General features: G+C 40.4%; 1 protein-coding gene across 1 annotated transcript in view; it reads right to left on the reverse strand.

Annotated features, from left to right (window-relative positions):
* Positions 1-14170, reverse strand: part of VEGFD (vascular endothelial growth factor D) — a 32735-nt gene that overhangs the window by 1423 nt on the left and 17142 nt on the right. Inside the window, exons 2-6 of the mRNA XM_073327989.2 lie at positions 10747-10957; positions 6971-7161; positions 5056-5204; positions 3676-3773; positions 734-929 (exon numbers count right to left, since the gene is read on the reverse strand). Of these exons, the coding sequence (XP_073184090.1) occupies positions 734-929; positions 3676-3773; positions 5056-5204; positions 6971-7161; positions 10747-10957 (845 nt within the window). The remainder of the gene's footprint in view (positions 1-733; positions 930-3675; positions 3774-5055; positions 5205-6970; positions 7162-10746; positions 10958-14170) is intronic.

The following is a 14170-nucleotide window of genomic DNA, read 5'->3' on the forward strand; positions in this document are numbered from 1 at the left end:
GCTCATTTAATGGTAGGTATTATGTGATAATTTTTGTCACATGGACACCTGTTCGCTATGAATTATATTGAGACTGTTAACTTATTTCCCAAAGGCCACTGCACAGGAGTCAGATGGTAATGACTGTCAGTCACAAGGGACATGAACTGAATCTGAACCACCTGGAAATGGAAGGCTCCAAATCCCATCACAAACCCTCTGGGCCATACACTGCCTTCAGATAAGATAGTTAAAGAAATCGTTCCCCAGATATTAGAAACAAATATATCTCTGTGCATGAAGGGTGCTTAGAAACTACATAACAAATATTAGCAACTCCTCTTTTCACTTAAGTAGCACCTATTGTCCAAGGGTCTCAAAGTGCTTTAGCTAAACAAACCTCACACCTTCTGCAAGGAAAATATTGTAAGTATTATTTCCATTTTACTGATTTGTTAAGTGACTTGCCCTGGGTCACACAGTGAGTATCTGGTAGAGTCGAGAATACAACCCAGGGTCTTGACTTCCTGTCCTCTGGTTTCATCATTAAATGACACTATATCAATAGATTGGGACCGATTGGGACCGCAAAGAAAACTTGCAAACACGTTAAAAAACAACTACCCACCCCCAAAACTACAAAAGTGAATTGTATTTTAAAAGTTCATATGTATTGCTTAATTGAAAAGAACATGGTTTTCATGTTGCCCAGCTATGTTAAGAGGTGTGAAATTGAAAGGGAAGAAACACTTACCTGCAAGTTTCTGCATGAAATATCTTGTGTTTCTGAGAGCAGCTCTCCTGGCTCTCCCTACACAAATAGCAGCTGCAGTTCTCTTTATTTTGGAAAAAATCGGTGGGACATTTCCATCTACAGATACACTCACAATTATCTTCATCAAATTCCATATGTGGTCCACACTTAGCCAGCTCCGCAAGAGGAGGGAGTCCTGTAACAGACAAATCTTTTGGCAATAAGGTCTGTATGCCCAGATTCTGCTTTAGATTATATGATTGTATGTGTGGAAATTCCATTGAAACCACCAGGATTTATGCATGTGTACATGAAGGGGGAATCTGATCCTAAGAATTTCTATTAGGAGTTAATATGCTGGATAAGACCTCCACCAAACTGAAGAGAAGATCGGGATGATTTCCTTGCCTCTAAGGGAGCTATACTGCTAAATCATGCCTGACAAACAACCTCCCCTGGGACGCCTACAAAAAATATTTGCGAGGAGTTTTTTGATTTTTGAATACAGTAGGTACTTAAGGTATTTAAAAAACCAAACGTATCCAATACAAAGTACAAACAACATACACACAACACTGTGCTTCTCAATCAATGCACTCAGTATATTTTTTCAGAAACAAAAGTATAAACAATTCTAGCAAGGTACAGCCTAGTCTAAGTCTGTTTGCTAAGCACTCTTCTTGGTTAATATGATGAGGGCAATGAGAAAACATTTTGTTTTAATGGTAAAAGCAGCAAATGACTGTGCTCCTCCATACCTCACCTCTTCTCTGCAAACATGCACATCCTGGCATACCAGGAGATTTATCATGGCAAAAGGTGAAGATTTTTATGAGAGCCCTTAGTAAAGTGTTGGCAGCACACCCTGGTTAAAGGTCATAGCATAGAATGTGTCATTGGAACGGTAATTTCCTGTAATTTTATAAGTAGGTCTTGGATTTAACCTATGGAATGTGAAATTTAACCTATGACTATGACCTCTGGAATCTGAGCTCTGACCTCAATGGCCAGAAAGGATATACTCATTATTTGAGGGAAGCCTCCATCGTTGTTAACTTAATACCAGAAATTAACAGCCAAACAAAATAAAAAGCAAATATAATTTAAAGATACAGAAATCTGCATAGTTTCTGGTGAAATGATCCCCATCCCCTTCCTTGGGTGATGAGCCTTGGCATATATTAATTGGTGTAGATTGTTCAATTCTCTCTTTGCTTTAGCCTCAAGGTCTTGTTTCAAATTAATTTGTCTAAGCTACTGTCAAACTGCAGCAAATGATTGTTCATTGTTGCAAATGTTTGCCTTACATCAGTAAAAGGCATAATACAGTTGTTATTATAAGTCACTCTATTTATCCTTTTGTTAGCCCATAGCACAAACGGCTAGATGTTAGGTGCAATATGAGTTTGCCTGGTGCCCCCCTCATCCCCACACTTTGGTCTTCCTGTAAAGTATCAAATACTTAGCACTGATAAAGCCAGGATACCATGCTTGATGGACTAATGATCTGATCCAGGATGACAAACCTGTGTCCCAGTAAAATTGCTTTCTTGTCTATTAATGCTAAGAGAGTATACTAGACAGGAAGAGTTTATGGAGCTATGTGGTTTTATTTTAGGTCACTGGCCTAGGAATGTAAATGCTTGCCAAATTGCCTTTATTACTGGTTTGTATTCTTTATTTTGTTGAATGTAAGATCATCTAGAAAGACAAGATTTTCTTCTGTGTCCATGTAGTCCAGGTATATTAGATTCCCATTATTTCCCACCTGAATATAAATATTGTATGGTGTTTAGGGAGATTTTAATAACTCTCAATATGTTCATCTTGAAAGATTCTTTAGATTTATAGCAGTTTATTTTCCCCAAGGAAAGTTTTCAGTTGATTTCTTTTATGGATTCAACTCTTCTCCACCAAGAAAACAGGAAGGAGGCAATAGCTGATATGACCGTATGGTTTTATACCAAGATGATGCTTTCTTAGAAGTCACGTCTACATATCATTGCTACTAACTTTATTCTGTTCAGTTTGTATCCAGTAGCCTAACAGAGCACCTTACTCTCACAAGTAGCCCCATTGGTATCATATAGAGTGTGCCCTGGTCTTGCCTGCATGCATAACTCTCTCCACGCACTGGGTGAGGACTGAGGAGAGAGGGAGCAAGTCACAGCTCAACCCTGAGTGCCAACTTGCCAGCCAGGAAACGAGCTGGGCACAAGGGGAAAGAGAACAAAGAGCTCTGTAAAAGGCTTGAGTGAAACATTCCCTCCTTCCACAACACATGAGGGGACCACAGGAAGCATTATGCCTCAGAGGGGTGTCTCTCAAGCACATTTCCTCTCAAGTGCAATTGATGCCATGTCTAGCCTATAAGAACCAATCATGTGAGGAATGGTTTGCAGGATCAAACTCTCGAATTACTGGGGGCAGAAGTCCACACTCTGCACATTTTTATTCATACGACCCTACTAATTTCAGTCAGGTTTTCATGTGTGCACTATATATGAAGGTAGAACGTAGCCCTGAATTTGTGCGGTAATATCTTTGCCAATTTATTTTAAACTCAGAAAAACATGAACATTTCTTGAATACAGGCGAATAGATGGGGGATACGGAGTTGAAAGCCCCCTAAACAAACAACTAAGTCATCTGTGTACAATGACAATTCAGCGTGATTGCCAGCTACATTAATTCCTTCCAGTACATTGCTATTCCTTATTCCCATTACTAATATGAAAAGGCGAAAATGTTCAGAAGAAAATGAGATGAGGTAACACCATTTGTGTGTGTGTTTACAACTAGAGTGCTATATAATAAGGCAATGCAGTCTACTGATTTAGAATCCAAGAGAAATCTCAATGAGAAAAAGGAGAGAACCTTATCAAGCCCCTTCAGATAGAGACGGTAGCTACAGAAATGTCAGTCAACAATACTACTTTTACCTTCCCTTCTGCCAGGATGTTCTTTATCTACCACGCATTCACATTTGTTGCTGTCCCATATCAAGCCGCTGTGACAAAATTTGTTGGTAAAGGGGCAACTAGAAGGAAAAACAATATGGTCAGGTATTTGAAAAAAGCTTCACAAGAACTCTGCCATGTACATTGGCCAAACCGGACAGTCTCTACGCAAAAGAATAAATGGACACAAATCTGACATCAGGAATCATAACGTTCCAAAACCGGTAGGAGAACACTTCAACCTCTCGGCCACTCAGTAAAAGACTGAAGGGTGGCAATTCTGCAACAGAAAAGCTTCAAAAACAGACTCCAAGGAGAAACTGCTGAGCTTGAATTAATATGCAAACTAGATACCATTAACTTGGGTTTGAATAGAGACTGGGAGTGGCTGGGTCATTACACATATTGAATCTATTTCCCTATGTTAAGTATCCTCACACCTTCTTCTCAACTGTCTAAATGGGCCATCTTGATTATTACTACAAAAGTTTTTTTCTCCTGATAATAGTTCGTCTTAATTAATTAGCCTCTTACATTTTGTATGGCAACTTCCACCTTCTCTGTATGTAAATATATGGAACATATAGTAAGAAAATATATTTTCTTACTATATGTTCCATTCTATTCATCTGATGAAGTGAGCTGTAGCCCACGAAAGCTTATGCTCTAATAAATTGGTTAGTCTCTAAGGTGCCACAAGCACTCCTGTTCTTTTTGCGGATACAGACTAACACGGCTGCTACTCTGAAACCTGAAAAACACTAGTCAGTTAGTGTGCTCAAGACAAGTATTTACTGCCAGACCTGTCAACTGTATTATGTGAATTAATGGCAATAGCAGTGCTTAATTTATGCCAGGGCTTGCTAGGGCTGAGCCTCAGCACCTCTAGGTTTGGCAGTTCATAGCCCTGGCGCCTCTGGGCTTGCCATGTTATGAAAGTAAAAAAATTGCTTGAGCCCTGGCACCTCTTTCATTACAAATTAAGCATGGTGTCATATTACCCTAGATAGGAACACTGTGGCAGTCTGCACTGATGTCCCAATCCAATGATGCACAAGTTAGGAACGGGCCTAACTTTAAGGAGATGAGTAGGTACATTAACTGCGATGGGCTTACCCAAGTGCTTCTAGTTAGGTCATTGCTGAACTGTGGCCTCAATCTGGCTGCCAAATATGTGCAGACTAAACCTGTTTACAGCAGGCTTGGGTTTGGCTCTATAAGTTTGAAGAATACCCAGGATGTTTGAAAACTAGTGGGAAAGCAAAAGATGGGAAAAAGCCAGTAGTGAATGACTTAAAATAAAAGCGCTTCCTAGTTAATGCAGTACACTCTGTGTCTTTACACAATATTAGAGAGCCTTACCCATCCTCCTCTGGGTACTGGACAGATCTTCGTATGATGGCATACGGGTGATGCCGAGCAGTTGCTGAGCATCTACAGCGTGTGTGGTTGGCAATTTTGACTGGCACTGGCTCTGGTACACTTGTCAAAGGAACTGAAATCTCGAAGAGCTAGGAGGATGAAACATGCTGTTCAGTTTCTATTATTCAGCTATCATTATTCCTTAAAATCTTTTAAATGCCAGCTTCCTCCCCACTGCCATTCCCCCCCCCCCCGCTCTCTCTTCTTCTGCTAGCCACCACAGGTCTTACCGAAGTTAACCAAAAGGGACAATTAAGCAATGCCCACTGAGCTAGGAACTGATCAGCTTAGTCCACCCAGGGCTAACAAAATAATATATTGTAAATATCGTTTGCTGAGCAATCAACAGTATGTTTTAGGAATAAAGCTGAAAAACATGTAGACGACTGGAACTTGTTGTTTCCACATACATTAGCAATGTAACCTCAATCACTTATATAGAGACTCATTTATCATCTCTGTCTCAACCTTCAGTGGATGTTTCGCCATGAAGCCTACAATTTTTCTGTAAAGAAATAAAGAGCTCAGGGAACAATTCTGTTCTCAGTAACACTGATGTAAGTCTGGAGTAACTTAATTGACTTTAGTAGAATGATTCTGGATTTATATGGTTGGATCTGGGAACAGAATGTACTCAAAAACTTTTGAAAATAGCTATTTTGAAGGAAGTTAAAAGAATGTTACACTCTGCAGAATTGAATAAACTTTAGTTTTTTAACAGACTTATGAACTACTGCTCCAAGCATAACTACATGAATAAATAAATGATTTCTAGCCTAACCCATACCTCTGAGTTAGTCAAACATCTGTGGTATACACACAACAGCTCATAAGAGTGCTCTCCTCCTGATGTGAAATGGAACTGATTAACAAACACCTACATAGAAGGTATTGGGCCTAATTCACCATTGCGTTACTCCAGTTTTATTCCAGCACAACTCCACTGAAATCAATGGAATTACACTGATACACAACTGGAATAACAGAGGTGGATCAAGACCACTGGTTTAGAATGCTTGTTCCAGGAATATTTTAACTCTCTCTCTAAACAATTGTCCATGAATTTTGTACCAGTGCAGAAACTTTTCATAAGTAGAATTTAATGTATCTCTATAAAGCATAAAAAGTTTTAACAACTGTAAATTACTAGTGCTGCCTGCAAAATTCAGGTTATTTGCTGCCTGTTGCTACTTAGCAGTATCTGCCTATTGATTTAAGCCTACATGTTCAAAAGCAATTTATGATTTTGGGCACTGAAAACCTAAGGCATTTGTATTGAGGGCACCTGATTTTCAAAGAGAAGCTGCACAACACTTGGAAAAAATCAAGTGTCTTTAAGGCATGTGAAGCAGGGCACCCAAACGATGAGACACCTAAAATCACTAGTCACTTTTCTTTTGTCACTGGTCACAATTTTCAAAATTTAGAACTTATCTCTGAGGCACTACACATCAGATTTCCTACAGAATCCATTAGGTCAGTGGTGCTGGGAGTCTCCATAAGCCACTAGCATCAGGCAATCCCAGGTCTCAATAACTATAGAATAAAGAAGAATTAAACTCGTTAATGCTACATGAGACCATAGTCCATTCACATGAACTTATTCTCCACTGCTGTGAACTGGGTTTTGTCATGTATACTTGTGTAAAGTGAGTATAAAATGGCACTAAATCATCATTCACCAGGCCTTATTCACTCTGTATCAATACAAATGTATTCTTATCATTATGACTGTAGAGAATAGCTGTATCCTCAGGTATCTCCATAACTGGTTTTCAGAGGCCCAGCATCCTCTTCCCTCACTTTGTTTCAGAGCCAGTGACAGGCAAGAAGAAAGACAAATGGTTTCAATTACCGTTTTTGAAACATAAGTTGTGCTTGTGTTCATACAGCCCAGGCTCTCCTCATTGCAGCAACCTCCACATCGGAACACATTCACACAGGGAGGCTTAAAGAACTTGTTGGTGGTTGTACCTAGCTCTTTGGCAACTTCCACGCAGGTCTCCCTTGGCACACACTGAGTTTTTTGCCATTCCTCATCTATGACTGCAGAAAGCACAATCATTATGAACAGTATTAAAAAATAATAACTGCATTCAGTTAAAAAGGCACAAGAAGCAGGTCTGGGGTGGAATCCAATGGCAAAACTCCCATTGACTTCAATAGGGACAGGATATCACCGATAAGCAAAGACATTAAAACATGACCAGTGTATTTGAGTGCCTCCATTTTTGGATACCCAGCTTGAGGCACTTCAGAGGAACCTGATTTTCAGAGGGAGGTGCTCAGCGCTTTCTTAAAATCGGGTCCCATCAAGATGTCTCAAATTGGACACCCAAAATCACCAGTCACTTTTAAACATCTTGGCCTAGGATCCATTTATTTGCCATTGTGCAATTAGGACTTTGGGGCATGGATTCTGATTTTCATTACAGCAGTGTAAACCTGGAGTAACTGCATTAGAGTCGATAGAGTTACTCCATTTGATACCAGTGTATCAAGATCAGAATCAGACTTTAGGCTTCCTGTTAAAGTAGAAAACAATGTGCTCTCCAAACTAATTTAATTGTGTGCACATAATCATTCAAGATGTCACTTGCATAACAGAAATACTCTTCAAGCACACATATTCTCCCACTATTAATCACTTTGAAAAACTGAGGTGTTGTAGGGAGACTAGGTCAGAGAAGTTGGTTTTACATTTTGTTCTGCACGCACTGAGGTTTGTGGTCATTCTCATCTCTTCCATGTGAGAGATGCATATTCATGGAGCTCAGGTAAGATGAAGAACAAAACCTTGAATTTGCCCTGGTAGTTCATGGGGAACCAGTAAAGAGAGACAAGCAATGGGGTGATGAGCATCTATGTCTTTGACCTAGTCTTCACACAATACCACCACATTAAAATAAAACATACACCATAGACAGAGATCAGTCCCTGATGACTGAGAGAGGAGAAGAGAAATATAAGTTTATGTGTATGATTTTAGTAGGTGCTCAGTCAGATTCTGTGGTGATTCAGGGCATATTAAAACATTAATAGAGTTGGCCTTGGAATAATTCTGCCTTAGAAGATGGGGAAGAAGACCTAATAGGATTTTTCTACCACAAATTTTAATTATTTGAATTTAAATTATTTTCTCACCTGGATCTGGTGGGGATATTTGGCAGCTCTGTATCTGGAGTTAGATTTTAAAAGGAAAAGAAAGCTAACAGTTCCTCCAGATGGCACAAGTAAAGGACATCTGTAGACTATTGATTCATCTGTTTATACTTGCTGCTCTTTGGAGAGGGCGAATGTTCTTCTAACCTTATTAGCTGAGCAGTTATGTTACTTTTAGGTGTTGATAAAAGTCTATTGCCATACACTGCACCAGTGCCACTTGCTGGGCTCATCTGTTGTGTCGTTGTGTGGACAAATGGAGGATTATCAGTTGTCTGCAGTCTTGCCGTTTCACTAAATGAGAAACCTAAAGGTTGATTTCAAGTTTTCTATTGAAAAACCTAGCAACTGGCACTGGACATTAGTTCAATACAATGACTGGACCATGACTGCTAATGCTTCTGTGCATAATTCTTAAAGGACATGGAATTTATCTATGCACCTTTAACTATCCCCTCCAGGCGTTCTCAGATCACGATGTACTAGGATTTTGTTGTCTTTAAAATAAATTCTGCGAGTGGTGGGAACACTTTTCTTAAGTAGGTCAGGGTGGTAAACACCAGGAAGGGAGAAGAGCTATTTAAGTTTAAGAAAAATGTTGGCACAAGAATAAATTTGGGTTGGAAATTAGAAGAAGGTATCTAGCCATCAGAGGAGAGAGGCTCTGGAATGGCTTTCCAATTGGAATTGTGGGGGCAACAAACAACGTAGTTAGTTTTAAGACAGGGCTTTACAAATCTGAATGGAATTGTGTGACGGGGTTGCCTTTGGTGGTGCACAACTGCTCTTGGTAGTCCTGGGGGGGGTCTCTGGTTTATGTCTTACGTTCCTTCAGCCAGTCACTTGCATCGGTCAGGAAATGATATTTTTTTGCTAATGTATTCTGCTTTTTTTGGTCTCCTTCCTCTGAAGCAACAGAGATTGCTACAGATGGAGATTGGACACAGGATAGGGTGGATTGGTGCTCAGAATTCTCTCTCTCTGGTGCTTGACTGATGAACCTTGCTCACATGCTCAGAGTTGGACTCACTGTCATACTCAGGGTCAGGAAGAAATTTTCCACCAGGTCAGACTGGCAGAGACCATGTGCGGGGGTGGGTGGGTTCACCGCCTTCTGCAGCATATGGTGTTGGTTGCTTGCTTGGCTCATGTAAGCTTATCTCACTAAATCAATTCCCTGCCATTGGAGAGGCCTCAGGTGCTGGTGCAATTTGGTCCCTCCTGTCCTTTGCCTGTGGCACACAATAGTTAAGTTGCTTGAGGGTTGTAGTACTTTGGTCTAATTCTAGTTGTTGGGTTTAGTGTGCGAGTGCTGGGTGGCAGTTGCTGGCCTGTGATATACAGAAGGTCAGACTGTTGGTAGCCCCTTCTGGCCTTAAATTCTGACTCTGACTCTAAATCCCATTCAATCATCTAAACGCTAATTTAGTGAGGGCATTTTGGTCTGTGTCTTTGTGCTCCAGCTCAGAGATGCAAATTATGGTTCAGCTAACACAGCCAAGTCTTAGTTTCTCTAAAATGAATAAGCAAAAGATGTGAAAGTGTCAGCAAAGATGTGAAAGAGGGACTGCAAATATCCTAGAAGTCATACGGGAATAGGATCACTGTTTTCTGGCTTCCACACAGGGAAGTGAATATTCTGGTTGTAGTCACATCATATCAAGTTCAGGACTGTACAATAAAAGGAACAGATCTTTTACACCTTGTTACGTCACAGCTTGTATAATAAGAGTCTGTCATATAATATCTATTCACTTCATCAAGGAACAATCACTGTCTCTTTGTTTGAGTTCAATGAACTTAGATTCAATCTTGATTCTCTCATTTGAAGGGAGTTGTATTTTAATTCATTCTAAGTGGGGATCTAGATTATGACTAACCTACATCTCATTCTGGTATTAAGTCTGTTTTTGTTTCAGCACCTACTTCCACTCTCCAGATAGATTTTCTCAGACTCTTAAAGAAGATCAAGGGAATACCTCCTTGCTAGGTAGCTCTCACCCATACATATTGGTGGCAACCTCTCTGCTGATGAGGTGTCTTATATCAGAACACAGCTCATAAAAGCAGGAATTCCAATGCTTTCTCTAAAGCTCATTTGTTTCTGCCTGCAGGCAAATTCCAGGACTTAGCATTTTGCTGTTGGCAGTCCCCCTCAGCCAGCCTTTCCAAGCCATTCCTGCATGTTTACTTCTCCTCTTGTTTTGTTGACTGGCAAATCCATATTTCATATATCTTTTCTTTGGCTTGTGTACAGAGAGCACTAAACCAGCTCTGACCATAAACCAGGGAGACGTATGCAGGCTGTCGCCTAACACGTTCCTTCATATGATATTGCTTTCCTTGTTCACCATTTCCCCTCTGAAGTTGATCTATTCTAAGAATGCCTGTTTATTTAACTCCTAGTCACAGATGTGCTCGGTGATCCTGAAGATGAAGTTGATGACTCATGAACAACCACACACTTACCTCTCAGTGTCTCAATGTCATAGAAAGCGGCAGCAAATCTGGTGGAGCGATGCGACGCAGATCGGGAATCTAAATTGGAGAGGCTTTTGAGCTTTAGCCTGCATTTCCACAGCTTCCAGTCCTCCGCGTGAGTGATTCGAAGCAGCTCTTCCAGACTGGCTGCGTTCCTTATCAGCTGTTCTGACCGTTCCAAAGCTGATAGAGATGCCCTCTACGACGAAAGAGGAACATCAGAAGGGCAGTGCACTTGCAATGTGTACGGAATGCAGCATATAAGAACAACACTTTCAAAAAACAGCATTTTCCTTACAGTGAGGCAGCTCCAGGAGACACTGCGCTTACCTGAGACACAAAGCCAGCTGGAGCTCCTGCTGGAATGATATAACTCTCTTCCACCCCAAAGGCAGAATTGTACCTATAGGGCCCAATTCACCTTGTTGCCTGATGTCAGTATTAATAAAATACCCCCATTTGTGAGAAGGTGCCATGTTCCAGGACTCTATAGCAGAAAACCCCTGTATTTCTATGACTCAGTCCGCACGTAAAGAGTAGTGCCCTGTCTACAGAGTTATTTCTGCTGACTCAGCAGAACAGATGACTCCGAGTAGCTCTAACCAATGTGAAGGTAAAGGGTTCGCATATCTCCAAAGAACTGGGGAACCAGGTATAAGGCCATGGACAGGGAGGCTCAGCAGGAAGATATCCTAGGAACAAACCAAACTCAGGAGAAAACTTCGACTAAGGTTCATGGTTTGCTAAAGGCTAACCGCAGGAAGGGGGATGAGTTTTCGACATTAACCCAGGGTGTGCACAGTGCTGAGAGTCTGCCTGTTCACAACAGTCTTACCTGTTTTCCGGTATTAAGTATTGGCCAAATCCTGCAGACCTTACTCAAGCAAAACTATTGTAGTCACAGAGAGTATTGTTCACAAGTGAATTGACAGTGATGGTTTTAGCATGTTATTGTGGGCATTCCTTACTGGATGCATACAGTATTTCTCTGAGTGTGTGTGTGCGCATGTGTACTGTGCCGTGATGGGGCTCATGATAATAATTTTTTGCCACATGATGAAGTGCTGCCCTCCCGGGGATCTTATTTTATCAATTCTTATAAGCAAAACTTCAATTCTTATAAGTAAAAGAACATTAAGGAAACCCCCAATATATGAAATTGGTGATTGAGCAGGTAATAGTCCAAGATCTATATCAGTACTAAGACAGTACTCCATATACAGTCGGGGGACACCATGCTGTGTGAGGAGCAGTCTTCTGGACAAGATGTAAAACCAACAGACTGACTACATATGCTGTTAATTATCAAAACATCCGTGGCATTTTTTTTAACTTTATTTTCAAGAGTACAGATGTTAGCTCGGATGTTCTGGCCAACTTTGTTTTAGGTACTTTCCACCTACCTAAAATTCCCTGCTTAGTTCACTTGAAATAAGTTATTCACTGCTATCCTAAGCCTATATGTAGCGTTACTCTGTACTCTGGCCAGTGGTCATGTTTCATCTTACAGGCTGCTATGTTTCACTGGTGAGTAAAGTGATTTCTGATGTTGTTTACATTTAATGAAGCCTGAAAAGTGCTTTTTAACCCTTCTGGAAATCTAGCCCCAAAGTGTTATATAAATGTGAATCATTACTACAAATACTGAACTGCAATGCCATCCTAGTTCTGCTGATCTAGGAAAGCTGAAAGAAAAGCTGACAAAATAATTTGTAATAAATAATTCATTCTAAGAATTTTGCCTATTTTTTCCATTTGTAAATTGTCTACTTGATCCCACAGACGCTAAGAGTGTAGGACAAATAATAAAGCAGTTAATGAATAAGTAGCTCAAATGCAGTAGAACTGAATAGAATGGTAAACACCCTCAAACACTAGCATGATGTCCTTTATTATTGCAATAAGTCATTCCAGCCCAACCAACAGTGTCTGGGACTTTTAAACCAGATTTAAAATAAAGGGAACTTGTAAAATGAGACTATGATATTATTCAAATTCATGAAGGCCAGTGGTTTGAGGAGGAATTTTTTGTTTGTTCTTTGGGGGGAGGGGGGCGTTAAAGAGTTTACTAAGGGATTTCCTAAAAATCAGGCAAAAAAGTCTGACAACACTAAGACCAAAGAACACAATAAAAAGAAAAGCATGAACACATCTGCATGATCACTGTGAATCTATGGCCTTGTCTACGCTAGAAAACCATACCATTTTGATTATACCTGTATAACTCTCTTCACTGTTCCAAGTCCCTCAGTGTTAAAGTGCAGCTGAGCCAGCTGTGTACCTGTACATGGAATAGTTCCAGGTCTTTTCATATATTAGATTCTTTTTGGGGTGGGAAAGATTTTATAGCCATTTTCTTCTCCCCAGTAATCCCCATCCCAATCTATGGTGCCCTGAAGCACTTTACTGCTAAGGCAACAGCTGCTGAGATAAACCATTGCTCCCTTAAGAGCACTGCTCCTAGCATCTCGTATTCCATAACCATTTCCACTTCACTTACTGACAGAGATTGCCCGTTATCCTCAAAGGCCCCACCATATGCACAATTGTCCTTCCAGTTGAAGGGTCTCCCTCCAGACTAGGGCCTTGATTCTGCAAAGCACTTAAGCATGTGCATGTCTTTCAGCACATACTTAAGTCTATCCCTATTCAGAAAAGCACTTAAGCACGTGTTTAGCTTTAAGGAAGTAAAGGACATGTTTTGACTTCACTTGGACCGCTCACACCTTAAGCTAGTACTTAAGTACTTTGCCAGATCACTTTGCCGGATCACAGACAGAGTGCTTGGGACCTTGAAGGCCGTCATCCCTCAAACCATAGATCGAACTAGCCTTCTTAAGGCTGTCACAAGAAGGGATAAGGCTGTGTAGCATTGAGAGGAAGACTGACTTCAGGTAATGTTTAACTAGCCATTTCACAGTCCTAACAAATATTCAGCAGCCTAGATTCTTTGGAGGTTGGGGAGGTTTTCTGAGTTGGGTCTCCCACTCTGAGTCAAGTGGAACAAGAGCCAGAAAAGTTCAGTTCAGAGAGCATAATATGGAAATCTTAGTTCTATTGGCAGGGATATTGTAATAGACTGTGTTTCTCCTATTTCCAGACAGGTCACATCGTATATACATGGTTATTCATAATTTAAGAGCATTCAAAAATAAAAACTTTTTAAAAGCGTGTGAAAATGCAGCAAACCTGTTAATTATCCATAGCGCTGTGAACTCTGAGACAGAAGGGATTCTACAGAATTATGCACTTTCTTGTGTCAGAGAAGCAATGAATATTGTTTGATACCAAAGTCATCCAAGAACATACACGTCTCAAAGAAATTGTTCTAAAAATGACCCCGTACAGTGAAAACATTAAAACTAATACTTTCAAATAATATTATACATGAAGCACCATATGGTTGCCTGGT

The sequence above is a fragment of the Lepidochelys kempii genome, chromosome 1 (genome assembly GCF_965140285.1).
Source record: "Lepidochelys kempii isolate rLepKem1 chromosome 1, rLepKem1.hap1, whole genome shotgun sequence".
NCBI classification, from domain to species: Eukaryota; Metazoa; Chordata; order Testudines; family Cheloniidae; genus Lepidochelys; species Lepidochelys kempii.